Source organism: Ustilago hordei, assembly GCF_900519145.1.
Source record: "Ustilago hordei strain Uho2 genome assembly, contig: UHO2_contig_05, whole genome shotgun sequence".
NCBI lineage: Eukaryota > Fungi > Basidiomycota > Ustilaginomycetes > Ustilaginales > Ustilaginaceae > Ustilago > Ustilago hordei.
The window spans coordinates 15,056-33,194 of record NW_024545279.1 but is presented as its reverse complement, the minus strand read 5'-3'; the positions used below and the strand labels follow the sequence as shown (position 1 = coordinate 33,194).

Here is an 18,139-nt window from a genome sequence, read left to right as displayed (position 1 = left end):
AGAGGTTGAGGAACAGGAAAGGTGGAGCGCAAGTTGACCGGCAGCGCATCATCTTCTTGCCTGCGGCTTTGCCTGTGCGCCAAAAAAAGGCATGACGTTCATCGGCTTCCCGGCGCTCCTGAAATACTACTCTCTATTGGCACGAAATCCATGCGACAGAAAGCAGTCAAGAAGATTATCTCGCTCACCTAGACGAACTCAGCTTTTGCTGGAGGGCAACCATGATCTTTGCTTCGATTGACGAAGCAGACGTTTCGGCATGAGACTGCGCATAATCACAAGAATGGGCAGCATGTTGCAACTTGAAAGACTGTTATCTCAAGAGAGTTGTTTCAAGAGAGGGCATCTACAACGGATTGACAACGTCGGCAGAGTCGGTCGCTTTCCGAGTCTTTACGCAGCGCGCGACAGCGTGGACATCTGTGGCGTGGTGAGCGACATACTCGGATCGTGACTCCATCCTCATCTTCTCTGCTGGAGAAAACCTGCTTGGAAACAGACTCTGCTTGACCTTGTTCCACCACGTTGACCCTTGCCACGTTGAAAAGCTCGGTAAGCTCCGAACCTAGAGAGCGAGTAGAGGAGCAGAAGAGGAGTCGGTCAGCCTTGTTGCCCACAAATTGCAAAGGTCGCTTACCGCACCGATCGTCTGACTTACCGTAGTGATCCAAAGCGGAAGCAATTGCATGCTGGCGATCCTTGATGATCAGATCAATTTCCACCTCGAACGACGTCTTAATGTGCGAAGCTTGCCTCGCTTCCTCGATCATGACGAGAGAAGCATCTCGAAGCTTCAACAACTGCTTACATTCCTCAACCGCCTTCTTGTCATTCCAAGTCTCGTCGACGCTCGGCCATCCGTTAATAAAGACCGATTCGGCACCTTTGACTCCTTCAACAGGATCACTGCTGGCACCATTGCGGAAATGGAAGATCTCTTCGCACAGGAACGGCGTGATGGGGGCCATGATGCCTGTCATTGTCCGCAAGATCTGGTCGACCACAGCCACGATCATTTGACGTCGCTCGTTGGCGCTCTCGTCCAAGTAGAGACTGTCTTTGCCCACATCAAGATATAGGTTGGAAAGCGTCGCGTTGGTGAATTCGGTCAAGCGTCGGACGACTTGAGCAAAGTCGTAGACTTCGTAGGCAGCTGCGCATGCTCGCTCCAGCTGGTATAGCTCTTGCATCACGAACCGGTCCAGCTGTGCAGTCGGATAGTCAAACAAGGTCATGTGACGTTAGTATCGCTTCCCATCTTTGTGATGCGTGAAAGCAAATTGATGCTTACCAGATTCATCTTCGCCTTGTCGAGCTTGGCCACTTTGTCGGAAGCAGGCAGATTGGCCAACATGAATCGAGCCGTGTTTCGAAGCTTGCGCAACGTCTCGGCTGTCTTGCTGATGATGACATTGCCGATCGGTGGATCGGTCGTGTAGTCGCTCCTCGCCACCCACAGTCTCAGCACATCCACTCCGTATGCCGGCTGATCCGCACCCTTGCCGCCCTGGATAATGCTCAGCGGCGAAATGACGTTACCGAGACTCTTGCTCATCTTGCGGCTCTCGTTGTCCAGCACGTAACCATGCGTCACTACCGTCTTGTAAGGCGCTACTGGCTTCTGCCCTTCAGGCGTCGTCGCTACGGCCGTGATGAGCGACGACTGGAACCAACCGCGATGTTGGTCAGAGCCTTCCAGGTAGACGTCCGCGACGCTTGTTGGACTCGACGACAACACTTGAGTACCCGCATTGTCGACGGCGATCTGATTCCTGAGTGTAGCCCAGGAAGTACCGCTGTCGAACCAGACATCGATTGTGTCCTCTCCCTTGCGCCATGATCGCTCCTCGTTACGGTATTGAGGTGCAACGAATTCTTCTGCATCCGCTTTCCACCAATAATCTGTGCCGTGCCTTTCGAGCAACGCAGCGATGTGCTCAATATTCTCCACCGTCATCAGCGGCTCGTCTGTCACAGTGTCGTATAAGACAGGAATAGGAACACCCCAGACACGCTGTCGAGAGATGCACCACTCGGATCGACCCATGATGAAGGACTCGAGTCGCGAGCGTGAGTTTATCGGTACGAACGTGACATCTTGCAGCGCTTCGATGGCCTGCTCTTTGATGCGATCCAGATTGGCGAACCACTGTGCTGTTGCGCGAACGATGACTGGCTGCTTTGATCTCCAATCATAAGGGTATTTGTGGCGCAAAGTCTGGGCACTGATCAGCGCACCGCGCTCCTGCAAGATAGCCGTCACTTCCTTGGCGCCTTCGCTAATCACCTCTTTTCCTAGCAGTCTCTGTCCGAGCTTCGTGTCATCCTCGGACGACCCTGCGGAAGATGCGGCGTCCAACTGCAGAATATCAGATGAGTAGCGTCCCTCGTCGTTGACCGGGGAGAAGATGCCATCTCGGTGGATGTGACCTTGTTGCTTCCATATTTGGTAATCCTCCGCACCATGCGCAGGAGCCGAATGTACCAGTCCAGTACCGGACACTGCTGTCACGTAGTCTGCCATGAGAATTGGTCGCGGCTTGCTGTCTGATGCGCTCAGCGGAGTTCGATAGGTTGAGTCGGTTAGATCGGAGCCGCGGACGCGGGCGACCTCTTCAAGAGGGCCAAAAGTAGGTCCTTTTCCGTCTCCTTCGGCGTCCCTCTCTCCTACAACTATGCTCGAAGGAAGAACTTGCAGAGCTTCGATGCGGTCCGTTCCCACAACATAGTAAGGTCCTTCTCTTCCAGCTCGTCGAACGATGCTGTACTCAAGGCCAGGGTTGACGTTGACAGCCATATTCGATGGAAGTGACCAAGGCGTTGTGGTCCAGATGATCAGGTTGAGCCTATGATCGAAATCGGCGTCTTGTCCCAGCTTCTGCAGCAGCTCGGGTCCGGCAATCATTTTGAAGGCGACATACACGGCCTTGCTAAGGTGGTCCTCCCTGTACTCTAGCTCCGATTCAGCGAGCGCGGTACGATTCGAGGGAGACCAATACACTGGGCGATACTGACGGTATATTAAGCCTTTGCGTACCATCTCTCCAAAGACGCGCAGCTGTCGAGCCTCGTAGGCCGGATCGAGGGTCCGGTATGTCGCGTCGTTGCTCCAATCAGCCATAATACCAAACTGTCCAAATTCGCTCTTCTGAGTCTCGATCGCCTTGATTGCTTCGTTACGAGCCCTTTCTCGGATGTCGTGCGCCACCAGCTTGTGCCGTTTGTCCGGCTTGACGTTGGCAAGCGCTTTGGCCTCAATGGGCAGACCGTGGCAGTCCCAGCCAGGCATGTAGTGGACGCGCTTGCCGCGAAGCACTTGATAGCGGTTTGTGATGTCCTTGAGAATCTTGTTGAGAGCATGGCCACAGTGCAGGTTGCCATTCGCGTAGGGTGGACCATCGTGGAAGACAAAGTCGCCGGAAGTGCTGGTTCTGGAACGTTGCCATCGATACAGCTCTCCACATGTCCTGTCGTAGAAGAGGTGGTCTCGTTGGGCAGCACTGGCACGGATGCTGAAAGGTGTGTTTGGAAGCTGCAGAGTATGCGAAAACTCTTTGGAAACTTTGTCGCTTTGGTTGCTCTCTCCCTTGGTCTGCTTCTTGAGCTTGAATGCCGAAGCATGGAAGTGCCTGGACGTTGGCTCATTGTTGAACACGTTGCTCGAAGGGAACGCTAAATAATCAGCCAGTGTCCTGGAGAACTTCGCTGAAGCGAGAGAGACGGTGAAAGCGTTGGATTGTAAAGCAAGGCAGCGGCCCGCTGCCCGAGTGTTGCGCGCTGCTGTAAGTCGCACTGATGACATGGCGAGGACGAGGAAAAGGGGGTGTTGCGGCTCCTTCAACATACGCAAGTCTTCCACGGCGACTTTAGTCCTCCTTCGACAGCCGACTCACTTTGAAAGCCGTCGTATGATCTGAGAGCCCTGCTGCTTTGGCTCATGATCCGATGGCCATAGTTGCTGTGAGTCTAGTGAAGTGTTGTGTAGCCAAGAGGAAGATACAGCGTTCCAAAAGCTCGTACAGAAGTACACTTTCTTCTCATGCAGCCTCTCGAGTCCCGGCGGGCCGATTCTTTTTTTTTTTTTTTTTTTTTTTTTTTTTTTTTTTTTTTTTTTTTTTTTTTTTTTTTTTTTTTTTACCGCGCTGACTGTCTGCTTGTTGCCAGTCTCACAGCGTGCATCACGTGATCGTAAGGAAGGCGTGCGCGTCTGAGCTGGACTCATCCATCGACTTCCCACTCATCATTGCTCCTTCCTTCCCTCCATCATCCTGTTCTTGAGTCGAGCGTACTAGACGCTGTCGACTCACTTTTCCTTGCCCTCCCTGTACTCCCATCCCTCTGGCGCTCGTTCCTGCGCTCGACCGGCTCCCATACGGCGGGCCGGGAGCCTCCTTGACGAGCTTCGAGGATCTCACGGGTCCTCGCCTGCAAACCAATTATGCTTCAAAATAGTCTTCGTTATCGTGCGATTGAGTCTAGCTGGGATGTAATTACTTTTTTTCTCCTTTTTCTCTCTTCTCGCCTCACACTGTTGAAGTTTGAAGACGTTTGGGTCCCGATAACTGGCGATCGGGGATAGTCTAAGTACGATGTCACTACTTCTTTAAAGGGGGTATCAAAGTTTTTGCGTTTTTAAAAACCCGGGTTTTTTCAAGAGCGCATTTTTCAAAAAAACGCAAAAGCTTACATAAGCTCTGCAAAGGGAAAAAAAAAACCGCATTTCAAAAATGCAGCTCAGGAGGCATGTTTGTGAAAACACGGTTTTTTTATCACTCCACATCTTCTCTCCTTTCCTCACTCTTGTCGCACTTTTGCTCACTCCCTCTTCCTTGTGCTCTTTCAACATGACCTCCTCCACTGATGATTCTGGTGACATCTCTGCAGAGTTGTTATGCCAATCCACTACACCTACAAGCTCTGCAACTCAGACTGAAAGCATGCCTGCACTGTCTCAATCTGGTTCTACAAGTGCTCCTGACATCCACACTTCCTGTCCAACTCAAGCCTCTAGATCTGCCACAGGCAAGAAGAACTTGACATGGTTGGGTGCCAATGTTCTTCACCTTGTCATGATCCTCTACAACAACGACTCCTACCAGCGCACTCTGCTGCCATCTTGAGAATCGGCTGAGAGTGATCCAGCCCTCAAACTTTGCAAACATACCATTTTTCGGGATATCTCCAAGATGATTTTCCCAGGTGCATCTGTCGATCCCAATTGCATCAAGTCCAAGCTGAGGTGGCTGCTAGAGACATACTACAGGGAGAAGAAGAAGCTTTCACCCACTGGAGCTGGTACACTGCTGGAGGACATGGATGCATCCAACCTGGTAAGTTTTGGTGATCTTCATTGCTTGCAATAGTATGCTTGGATGCTGATTCATACTTTCAATTTTAAACAGTCCTATGTATCTTGCATTGCCCTGTCAACAAAGTATGCTTGGTTTGAAAGGATGCATGAGATGATGAATGGCCAATTCAATGCTGATCCCACAGCACTTATCACAACTCCCAGTCTCGACTTCACCAGTGATGATGAGCCTGACATGCCTTTGAATGGCTCAGCTGACATACCCATGGATATTTGTGGCAGCAAGCTGTATGATCACAGCGCTCACGGCCATGGTTTGCCTCCTATTCTTGACTTGATTGAACCCACCAACCCCCCGGCTGCTGTTGCATCCACTTCTGGTGCATCCTTTGCTGGCGCTGGTGATGATGACATCTTTAACACATCTTTGCCTCCACCTTTGCAGGCTTGACCACCTTCCTCCACTGCTGGCGGTTTGGATGTCTCTGATTCCACCTCTTCTCAATCTTCAGCCCAGCTCTCTCCCAGCACCAAGTGCAAGCGAGGTGCCCTTGATCACAAGTGCGACACACTTGCTGAAGCTTTCTATCGTTCTTCCATTGATACCCTTCAGATCCACCTGCAGCTTGAACAGGAACGCACTGTCATGGGCCTGGATGCTCAAGAAGCAGGAGGGTCACAGGTTCATATGGAAGGAGCACAGGTATCGAAGATCTAGTCGAGATCAGTAGAGAGCATGGTCGTAGTGCAGTCTCCATGGAGACCATGGACTCCTATGGACTCACATGCAAAGGAGGGCCAAGCACAGCCACGAGGAGGACCAAGCTCAAGGAGCAGGCACAGCCACGAAGAGGACTAAGCTCAAGGAGCATGCAGATGGTTACCACTCAGGGGCTCGAGAGACAAGAGCCAAAGGAACTGTCACTGATCAAAGGAGGAGGAGCAGTGTCGAAGGAGTCAACACCAGGTCATGAGGAGGAGGAGCAGTGTCGAAGGAGTCGACACAGCTCAAGAGGCACAGGGGTGCCAAGCAGGAGAGGCCCCTGAGCAGTACTCGATGAAGAAGGTACTCTCTGGAGAGAGAGCAGGAGCAGCATTGCTGGCGATGCTGAGAAGAGGTATATAACCATGCTTTCTCATCATCATAGGTCGAGTGGATCCTCATCCACTCTACTCACCATACAACTAGTCAATACTTTAGAAACACAAGTACTCATTAGTTACAGTCAGCATAGCAGCAATCTATCAAGGTTGCTCCTCATCGTAGTGTGTGTGTTGTATCACCACTACCTGACATCCGAAGGCGCCCATAGCAGGTTAGCGGTCCGGATATAGATAGAACCGAAGGCAGTAGTCCACTGCGGTCCAGGGATCACTTCAAGCATCAAGTCAACACACTGGACACTCATGTTGATGCCACCAACCTTATCACCAACACCATCAACCTCATTATCATCGACATCACCAATCTCATCACCAACACCATCAACCTCATCATCATCAACACTCACACCAGACCTTGGTGTCATCATAACATTGATATTGATCGTGCCGAGCTACCCCTGAACGGAGTGTCCACAGAGGTCAGCCGAAACCTACGATAGTATATACAACAAACACCACCTGTTGTCACTGCACAACTTGATAGTCACCGATACCGAGACAATAGCTGTTGCACAGTTTGATAGTCACCGAGTATCTCGACAGACCGACCTGGGTTTCAGGCGCGAGACCCCTGACATTAGAGTGGATCGTTCAAGCAGCTCCTCATGATCACCATGATGGACCCAGACCTCAACAATAAGCTCGATAGACTACTCACTCTATTGGAAGCACAGCTAGAGCTTACCAGACAGGGTCATTGAGAGGAACGATTACAACAAGCTCAACTGAGCAGGGAGGAGACAATGGACCTCTCTCACTCAGAAGACCAAGCAGGAGGAGGAGATGAGTCTATGATAGGAGACCCACATACTCCTACTCCGGCTCCACAACCAAGACGATCAGTCTCATTCAACCTGGATGAGCAGGAGGACATCAACTACAAGAAGTATGCTTCACCTACTGGGCCAAGATATGTCAAGACTAAGCTGGACCCCTACAGCAGGACTAGGATGGACCCTTACCCCCTGGACCATGAGGAGGATACCAGCATCATGGCAGAGCTTAACCGGTCAAAGCCCATCACCACCCCCTTTCCAAAGTTCAATCCCCGAGACATGGAGATCTTCATTCTAGAAGCCGAAGCATGGTTTAAGTTCAACCAGGTGTATGAGCAGTCTAGGATGATCAATCACATGGGTGCTCAACTGGAAGGGACAGCAAGAGAGTGGTGGACCTCCAAGCTCCGTATTGATAGAGCTAGAGAAGGAAGGTTGTTCAATGATTGGCACTACTTCACAGAGCGACTGTCAGAGCAGTTCAACCCACGCAATGCTAGGATGGAGGCATACAACAAGCTGTTGGCTCTCAGACTCACAAGTGATGCTCCTGGTGCCGCCACACGTCATGTAGAGCGGTTCAGAGACTTGGAGGGACAGGTCAACCTAGATGACAACGAGCTAGTGATTGATCTCTTCAGAGGTAGCCTCACTCGTAGCATACAGGAGAAGTTCGAGAGGAATCCACCTGGGAAGAGATGGGAGTGGTATCGAGAGGTTGAGGAGATCGATCGACAGAGGATGCTACTACAGCAGTCCTTGGCTAGACACTCACTCCCAAATGCCACGTCACCTCCACTAAGAACTGGGTCTCGGCCAAATCAAAGTTCGATCCCCATCTGACAACCCACTCAACCTTATCCAGCTCGATCACCATCACAAGCAACTACACAAGCAACTACACAAAACCTAAACCGACCCCTTCCTCATCAACCCACCCAAACCTCGAAGCAAGGAAGCCCTGCTCCTTCAGGTATCAACACCTGTCATGTATGCAAAGGTATCGGCCATTGGGCCAGAGACTGCCCCAGCAGGAGGGTAGACCCTCTTAGCTCTCGACCCATGGGACCAAAGGTTATGGTCACCACAGCAGACCCCTTTGAGGAGGCCACCGACTCAGGAGATGGCCACACAGGCAGCACTGAGACTGACCCCGAGGCCATGGACCTCAGCTCATACCAGCAACCCATGGACCTCAACCATGAGGAGGAGGAGCATGATGATGATGACGATGAGGGAAATGTCAGTGGGGTGATGCACTGATGGCATGCATTGCTCTACAAACCTCCTCGCCATCACTCTGTATATATCAAGATTGTCAAGTATGTTTCTCTACCAGTGGAGGCAAAGCAGTACTGGAGCTCTCTGGAATGGTTCAAGACCATCCTGCTCGGATACTAGCTGATACTGGTGCTGGTTTGTCCATAGTCTCGGATTCTTTCATTAGTAAGTACCAAATACCTGTCAGGGGTCTCGCGCCTGAAACCCAGGTCGGTCTGTCGAGATACTCGGTGACTATCAAACTGTGCGACAGCTATTGTCTCGGTATCGGTGACTATCAAGTTGTGCAGTGACAGCAGGTGGCGTTCATTGTATATACTATCGTAGGTTTCAGCTGACCTCTGTGGACACTCCGTTCAGGGGTAGCTCGGCACGATCAATATCAATGCTTCAGTTATGATGACACCAAGGTCTGGTGTGAGTGTTGATGATGATGAGGTCGATGTCGTTGGTGATAAGGTTGGTGAGTGTTGATGATAAGGAGGTTGATGGTGTTGGTGATAAGGTTGGTGGTGTCAACACTAGTGTCCAGTGTGTTGACTTGATGCTTGAAGTGATCCCCAGACTGCAGTGGACTACTGCCTTCAGTTCTATCTATATCTGGACCACTAACCTGCTATGGGCGCCTTCGGACATCAGGTAGTGGTGATACAACACACACACTATGATGAGGAGCAACCTTGATAGATTGCTGCTATGCTGACTGTAACTAATGAGTACTTATGTTTCTAAAGTATTTACTAGTTGTATGGTGAGTAGAGTGGATGAGGATCCACTCGACCTATGATGATGAGAAAGCATGGTTATATACCTCTTCACAGCATCGCCAGCAATGCTGCTCCTGCTCTCTCTCCAGAGAGTACCTTCTTCATCGAGTACTGCTCAGGGGCCTCTCCTGCTTGGCACCCCTGTGCCTCTTGAGTGGTGTCGACTCCTTCGACACTGCTCCTCCTCCTCATGACCTGGTGTCAACTCCTTTGACACTGCTCCTCCTCCTCATGACCTGGTGTCGACTCCCTCGACACTGCTCCTCTTCCTCAGGACCTGCTTGCCAGTGTCCTATGACTCTTGTCTCTCGAGCCCCTGAGTGGTAACCATCTGAGCTTGGTCCTCTTCGTGGCTGTGCCTGCTCCTTGAGCTTGGTCCTCCTTGTGGCTGTGCCTGGCCCTCCTCGCATGTGGCTCGGTTCTCCTTTTGCATGTGAGTCCATAGGAGTCCATGGTCTCCATGGAGACTGCACTACGACCATGCTCCCTACTGGTATCGACTAGATCTTCGATACCTGTGCTCCTTCCATATGAACCAATGACCCTCCTGCTTCTTGAGCATCCAGGCCCATGACAAACACCAGCAACAACAACAACAACATGGACTCTTCATTCAATCTTCCTGTCTTGTAGCATTACATGTACTATCATCCAGTCTCAATGCAAAGTCATTTCTGAGTGTTTTTCTGTAGAGTGCAAGTATGAGGTGAATAAAAATGATGCACAGCACAGTCACATAATGAGCTCAAAAGCATTTAAACAAAAAATTTCACTCTCACACCTCTTCCATTACTACCACCACTCCACTCTGCAACCTTTCGGCATCGCTCTTGCTGCCATCCCCCCTCTCCATCCCCCCTCTCCATCCCCCCTCTCAATGTTCCCTCTCCAACTCTCTTCCTCCTTCCAGCCATGGTGTGCTACAGCGACAAGCAAGTAATTCTCAATGACATTGTCCACACTCTCGAGCTCTCTATACCTGTGGAGGTCATCCAAAACACTGACAGAGTGCAGCACGCCTGCAGCACTGACATCGACAACTTGGACAATGATGGCAACCCGATTCCGCTCTCATGACACCTTGTCTGCTTGTACACTTTCATATGCAAGCAAAGGTACACAATCACACATTGCACTCCTCTTGGCTGCACCAATAAGCTTATCCACCTTCTCAACAGGTACAAATCAAGCAATCATAGGATGTATCATGGACTTGTTTGTATGTCACCTGAAGCATTCAACAATCTTGCCATCTGACTCCAGCAAACAGAGGCTTTCTGGTGGAACTACAGCAGCTCAGGTGTGATGTCTCTCAACAAAGTGCAAGAGATTCTTTCAGTGGCTCTGTACAGACTTGGCCATTCTGGAAATGGAGGTGGTGAACATGATGCTGCTTTGCAATGTGGTTGTGGTGTTGGGAGCATTGTTGGATACACCAATCGCACAGTCACTGGCCTCCTTGAGCTAAACAACAAGGTCATGCAGTTTGCTTCAGAGGGAGAGAGACAACATGCTTCTGCCTGGGTGTGCAATACAACTGGGGTTGAAGAGTGGGGTAAGGGCTGGCTTGTGGTGGATGGCACACACATCCCTCTTGCCTGGAAGCCAGGAGTGCTCAGTCAAGATTTGAAGGTTTGGGCCTCAGGCAGCAACATCCTGAAAAAGCCTCACCTGTACCTTGATGAAGGTGAGTTCATCTGGGTTGATGGTGGAAATGGCCATTCTGCCTTCACAGTTGGACCATTCTCTCACATTGCTGCCGACAAGAGTCAAGACCTTCAACACTTCAACTACATGCTCTCTTGAGTCCAAGTACGAGTTGAACATGCCATTGCATACCTGAAGAACTGCTTCCAGTGCCTTACAGGCTATCATGGTAACATCTACCGTTTCAAGGACTGCATCACTGCTGCTGAGACAATCCAAGCCTGCATTGTTGCCCACACCTTTGAAAGTCAATATGACCATCCTGCTGATATTGCTGACCTGCTGTTGCCCTCTTTCTCTGATGATGAGGTGAGTGAGGTTGTTCAAAGCCTCCAACTTGATGCCAGTGATACACAAGAGCTCAGGAGGACAAGATGCACAAATCAGCAGGAATATGAACTGGATCTTGCCACTGCAACACAAGGAATGTCACAGTATGCAGTGTCAAGACTTTGAAGTTCTGCTGCACATGATCTTCGAGAGGGTTTGTTCCAGGCACTGTTCAGATCCACTGGGCGCAATGAGGAAGACACTACTGCATTGTCTCAATATCATGAGAGGACTACTGTGGACTACATTGCCATGACTCAAAGCACATCAGCTTGGAGACAGGAGCAAGTCTTGACACAACCATTCTCGATCTGACAGGCACTCTCTCTTCTTCTGTTCAATACAATTCTTCTCACCACCATATGAAACATTACATTGAGTGCATTGTGTGAAGAGGAAAGCAAGATATAAGCAAGCAATGGGTAATAGTGATGAGAGCAACAAGTAACATGACCACTGTTAGGTTATGTATTTTATCAGCCATATGATTTCATTGCATTTTTGGAAACCCACTTTTCCTTGGGGGGGGTTCAAATTCCCTCCAAAAATGCACTCTCGAAAAAACCCGTGTTTTTAAAATCGCAAAAACTTTGATACCCCCTTAAGGCAGAAACATATACACAATTGACTGAAGGAATGTGGCGAGAGCCTAGTGCTCTCTGTGAGATAAATATACATTCGTGAGGCTGATACCTATCGTGGGAGTATGCTGTTTCATGACCTAGCCTGACAATGAGTGGGACTGTGTTGTATCTGATCTCTCGTCGTATTGGCCCTGTTTGATTCATGATCAGATCTCCTTTCCCGATTATACTCTAGATCGATCTGGCCCGATTCTTCGTCACTTTGGCTCTCCACTGGATCGTTATTTTCAGCACAAACAAGGGTTTTTTTCGAAAGAAAGTGTGTGAGCTCTACTTCGATCTCACATACTTCGCCAACTTCCCTTATACGGGTATCACATAAGCCCAAACTAACTGTCACGATAGACATCGGCATACTGGCTATCAGAAATCCAACAAAGTTTCCCCGTTACGTTTCAGTCTCATCATCCTTGTATCATACTTGTATACACGGGAAGACATATACATAGATTTGAATCATCTTGTACTTAGTTCATGATCAGTATCGCATTCAATACTTGTGATCAACGCCATTTGTCGCACGCCCTAACAACATTTCCAACTCGGCTCCGACGCGCGTCAAATTGGCATTTGGATGCGCGCTTTTTCACCGGAGCATCATCAGGATTCCATACGTTGACCCTTTTTTATCATCATCATCATCATCATCTTTAAGCATCTGCCGTTCGTCCGTCATCGCTCGCAAAAGTGGTATCGATAGCTAGGATCTGGTAGCAGCATGTACTGCCAGCTCTAGCGAACTCAGCATAGTCACCACAGCCGCTCGTCCATTACGCTCGTTCTTCAGCTAATTCTCGTCCATTCACAACATATCTCATCATGCAGCATCGGTCAGTCAATCTCTAATTTCGTCACATCTTTGTTATTGCGACCATCGATCTGGAAAAGGTTACTTTCTCCATCCTTGACCGAGGATCAAAGCTCAATAATAGGCTCGTAGGAGCCTTCGAACGCTCGCCAAGATGCCTGGCTACGATCCTGTTCGTGATGCCGGCGGCTCGGATAGGTCGTCCCCACCACCAGCTCATCATGTAGAAAACAGTTCACGTCCTTCACCGTCATCTTCTGCATACGTCCAGCGTTCTGGAGTCTACTACGACGATTCAAACTTGCCAAGGCGCAGCCTGTCTGGTCAGAGCTTGGACAAATACGCCGAGCCCCACGGATCATACGGCCCTCACAGCACGCACGACGCTCATGCTGGTCCGCCCCTTCCCTCCCCACACTCGTCTGCATCTGCATTGCCACCCCACCATTACTATCCGCGCGAGTCGCCGCGATACGCAGACCACGAATACGCAGCACATCGTTCGGATCGCAGCCCTCGGAATTCAATGCACAGCGACGGTCCAGCACAGCCGCCACGCAGCGCATCAATTGCAGACCTCATCGCAGTGAGCGAAATGTCAGAAGCCGAGCACGACAGGCATCGTGAAGCTCACAGATGGTCGACGCAGTACGGTGAAGAAGTGATGCCTGACCACAGCATGAGCAGGTCCAGCAGCGCATCCGGTGGGTTTCAGGGATCTTCAGCCTCGATCGCTCACAGCTCATCGTATCCCCGCATCTCACCACAGGCACCGCGCCAAGCAAGCCGATCGGAACGAAGCCCAAGCATGGCGCATCTTCTCAACGAAGGCACAGCCGGTGCCATCCAGGACCGACCTCGATCCAGCTCACATTCTTCCATATCCTCGCATATCTCACATCCACCGCACCTACCACCACAGCAGCACCCCCACCACTCCAGTCAGATGTCACCCCTCGGCCATCCTTCCGCTTCTCATGCGGCAGCGGGTCCATCTACCCATCTACGCGACCGCTCGACAGGAAGCTATGCCATCCTCGGCGGCTCCGGCTCCGGCTCGTATCGAGTCAGCTCTCCGACCAGCGCTCATCCGTCCGGCGTGCATCCTCAGAGCCTGTCCACCTTGAATCGAGGCGGCTCTAGTCCTTGTTTTGGATCTATGAGTCACCCTGTCGAGAGAGCTCGCCACGCATCTCAGACTGGCTCAGTTGGCATAGGTCCGTTACCGCGATCTTGCTCCACCTCTTACGCATACACAAGCGCTTCGTCAAGCCCAGCTTCCAACGCACATGCACACTTGCAGCCGTCACCGTCGCATCGCTTTGCTGTGCCAGAAGTACCCTTCACTCGCTCTCCCGAGAGCAGGCGTATACCTTTACCTCAGTCGCCCACTTCCATGCACCAACCTCACCTGAGGACGTCTCTGTCTCATGGCCCGCCTCCCCTATGGCATGGAGACGAGTATGAAGCGTCTTCAGCGGGCATGCCACCTCCTCCGATGAACACTTCGCCTCGTAGAAGTAGCACCGCCCAGGTCATGCCGCCAAGACATCCTCCCACAACGCCAGGCGCCGGCATCCCACCAACGCCAGGAAGCGCAACATCTTACAGTGGTTATCCGGTCACTCCTGGCGCTCGCTCACTGCCGCCACACACACCAACCTCGGCTCACCAACGCTACAACGGCGGCGATGGAGATGAGGAGAGCAACTACTTCCCGCGTATGGACGCAAACGCGTCTGGCGTCTACGACCAAGCTCGCGAGAGGCCCACCAGTCTGACAAGCCCGCATCTTCGGCAGTTCGAGCAATCGGGCCATCCTGGGATGGATTACGAGCCAGCATCCACATCGGATGATCGTCGTGGCCTCAGTGATGCTTCCGTCAGGGTTCGCACGCCAGGGTCAGGGTACCATCAGCCTGGCGCAACAGGACGCTCGAGCATGCATCCACCCCCTTCTCTTCCTCCGTCTGCCGTATCGCCGTCCTTTGGCCCGCAACGTTGGAATCACAGCCACATTGAGGACAAGGAGCTGCCACCGGCCAACGGCCATAGCCGCGAGGATGTGAGTCCAGACCGGGCGAGGCGCAGTGTCGAAAGCATGTACGACTCGGGCCGCCGCGGCTCGCACACGCACGACGATACATCAAGAGGCATTGCAAGGGAGGAGCTTACATATCACAACACTCATGACCAGGAAGCAGCGGCAGCAGCTGCAGGTCATGACAAGCACATGTCTGTGGAGCGGGAGTTGAGTCCTGCGATGTCTGCTTCTGAACGTGCGGCGCCAGCGGCAGCGTCGCAAGCACACACTCGACTAACGCACAAACAAGAGGAGAAGAGTGAGAGAAAACGTTCAATCGCATCAGAAAGGTCACAAGGAGGCGAAGGTGTCAAGGAGGACGACTCCCCAAGAGAGCATGCAGAAGCAGATGAAGGCCCAGCGGACATCAAAGCACAGCCGACAGACACAATTCCTCCGCTGCCACGCTACGCACCCACGAAGCGGGTGTCGCAGCCAAAGCAGGTGATGCGGCCCATCGGGATCGAAGAAATCGATCGAAAGCGCGCGCGGTGTCGCAACGCGCTTCGACATGAGTGGGAGCAGCTTCATGGAAAGGACAGCAGGGAAGCGCTCGACGGTATCCTGCGCGAATTCCATTCCAAAATGGCCCAATCGTCCGAGTCAAAGGCCACGTCCAACGGTGCCGACACGTCGTCGACGGATGCCAAGAAGCGTGCGATCGGAGATACGCTCGAGGATGCCGAGGAAGTGGCCGATCACTACAACAAGCGACGAGAAGTAGGTGTCCATGGTCGCGAAGAATCACCCATCATTGCCCTACGCAAGTTCAACAACTGGATCAAGTCGGTGCTGGTTGGCTCCTTTGCGCGTGGACGTGACCCAACGCTAGATGGACGTACACGACCGCGAGGTGGACGCATCCTAGACCTTGGCTGCGGCAAGGGTGGTGATCTGAAGAAGTGGGAAAAGGTGCAACCGAGCGGTCTGGTGGGTGCCGATATCGCGGCGGTCTCGATCGAGCAGGCTATCAAACGTCACAGCGAAGTCAGTCATAAGTACCCAGGCGACTTCTTTGCGTTTGACTGCTTCTCCGTGTCGTTGATAGAAGTGATCCCGCGAGAGCTGTTGGAGCCCATGTTCGACAACGTCACTCTCCAGTTCTGTATGCACTATGCATGGGAGGATGTGCAGAAGGCAAGGGTGATGCTGGACAATGTGTCTCGTTACCTGCGCAAAGGCGGTGTCTTCATGGGCACAATCCCAGACAGCCGGGAGCTGCGAGACAGGATGGTAGCCAGCGCGCACCCCGAGGACCGCTCGTTCGGTAATCGCTACTACAAGGTGGTCTTTGATCAGATCGATGCTTGGCCTGCATTTGGTAACCGATACACCTTCTTCTTGGAGGATGCGGTGGAGAATGTACCAGAATATGTGGTTGATTTTGAAGTGTTTGAGGATCTGGCACAGGAAGTCGGGTTGCGCTGCATCTATCGGAAGAACTTTGCTGAGATCTATCACGAAGGATCGAGGCAGAACGAATACGGCAAGCTGCTGGAAAGGATGAGGGTAGTGGACAGATATGGGTCCTTGAGCTTGGACGAAGAGATGTGGCAAGCAGCGACGCTCTACTTGGGGTTTGCTTTCGAGAAGATGTGACTAAGTTTTACCGAAAAGCAATGTATTGTTACGGTATCCTTCTACATCTTGATCGTCGGTGCTACCGTCTGGGAGAATGGATGGCGATCTCTTTCCGTTTTGTGAGCAAAGCTTGGTGGTCATGACCACGGGCAAGGTGGGCAGAGAGGCTCGCCGTCTTGGTGTCACGCCGAAGGATGAGGCTTCCGATGTACCGGAGCTCAACGATCTCTCCGGCGGAATCATCTAAATATCCTATCATCTTGCCGGCGGTGTCAGAATTCTGATCCCGTCAGCTTCTACAAGTCAGTTGGAGCATGGCGCCATCTTTGCACGCTCTCCCTTGCGATGCGGAGGCCGTCAGAATGTGGTAGCTCGGCAGCCGCTTGTGCCGCATTACGAGATTTGCCGGTCTCTCTGCAGATCGCAGTCCGAAGGGATGATGATGTGAGAGCGGCTGTCAACTCCGCGGCGGCAGCTTCCGTTGTTGTTTTCACGGGCTTGAACGGATGCTGCTCTGTGAGCGCACCGTGTGACCTCTTCTTCTCTTTGAAAGAAGCGACAGGAGACACAGAAGACACAGAGACAGAGACGAGGCAGCTCCGTGAAATTGAGAAAATCTGACATTTTTGCTTGAAATCGGGCAGCCAGAGGCGATGATCGCGGCACATTACGCTCTCATCAGAAAGCGAGCAGCGAGAAAAGCATGTGTGGGAGAGAGTCTAACCACATGAGCGAAAACAGAGAGAGAGCGAAAACAGTGAGAGAGCGAAAACAGTGAGAGAGCGAAAACAGTGAGAGAGCGAAAACAGAGAGAGCGAAAGGCAACGGCAACATCGGTGAGAGAGCGAAATAAATCGGCAGCAAATACAGTTAAGAGGTCAAGAGCGAGCAAGTACAGTAGCTAGGCAGTGGAAGACACTTTTTCCTCATTTTACGAGTTTATTGCCGAGTCTGATAGCGTGGACCAGATGGTCCGGGAAAGCACCGAATCGGCGTGGTCCTATGTGAATTGTGTACATCGACGCTAGAGTAAGAGAGTCAGAGAGCAACAGGAGGAGGCCTTGTCAGTCCAGCCGATCCGGTCATCGTCCAAGTGAAGGCTCTCATGAACAGCTGCAGCCAGCCAGCTTTCTTCTTGTGGCAGCTTCCGCGAATCATGCCCTTCTACTCTTGCTCAACTGAATCTCATCATCGCTTCGTCCTCCCACCATCTCCTCTGCCATCCCTTCCTACGACGCTACGTCCTCAAAAATTTGTTCTGCCAACCGTTCCCTCCTGACCATCTTCCGGGACGGCCTCATACACGCATCCTTTCCTCGGCAGCTTCCTCGTCGCTTCCCCTTGCAACGGCTTCAGCACCCTTTTCAATCCGTCACCGTTCGAGTCGAACGCTGTTGACATTCGGGCCATCTAGAGGTCTCCTTCTTGATCCTATCTTCCAAGCCTCCGTGCCCCATCTTACATTCATCAGTGTTGGCAACGTCACATCCACTTTCAAAGCAAAAGTTTCGCATCTAGGACATGTCTCGTCAAACGGTAAGATTTGGTATAGGCTTCCCCTATCGACTTCCAATCCGAACAGAAAAGGAGAGGGCATAGCTGACTCTCGCTTCCCTTGCATCTACGCTTGAACGGAAACGCACGCTGCTGAATCACCCTTTCCACTTCTTCTCAGCCCACCGCTCCC

General features: G+C 51.7%; 2 protein-coding genes across 2 annotated transcripts; one reads left to right on the top strand and one right to left on the bottom strand.

Annotated features, from left to right (window-relative positions):
* Positions 1-332: 332 nt before the first annotated feature.
* Positions 333-3,802, bottom strand: UHO2_03021 (putative ISM1 - isoleucine-tRNA ligase, mitochondrial; the record flags this gene model as incomplete). Its single annotated transcript, XM_041557937.1, has 3 exons — positions 333-565; positions 659-1,205; positions 1,292-3,802. 3 exons carry the CDS (start codon positions 3,800-3,802, stop codon positions 333-335), a joined length of 3,291 nt encoding a protein of 1,096 aa, XP_041413871.1.
* A 9,140-nt stretch (positions 3,803-12,942) lies between these two features.
* Positions 12,943-16,470, top strand: UHO2_03020 (uncharacterized protein; the record flags this gene model as incomplete). Its single annotated transcript, XM_041557936.1, has 1 exon — positions 12,943-16,470. One exon carries the CDS (start codon positions 12,943-12,945, stop codon positions 16,468-16,470), a length of 3,528 nt encoding a protein of 1,175 aa, XP_041413870.1.
* Positions 16,471-18,139: the final 1,669 nt, after the last annotated feature.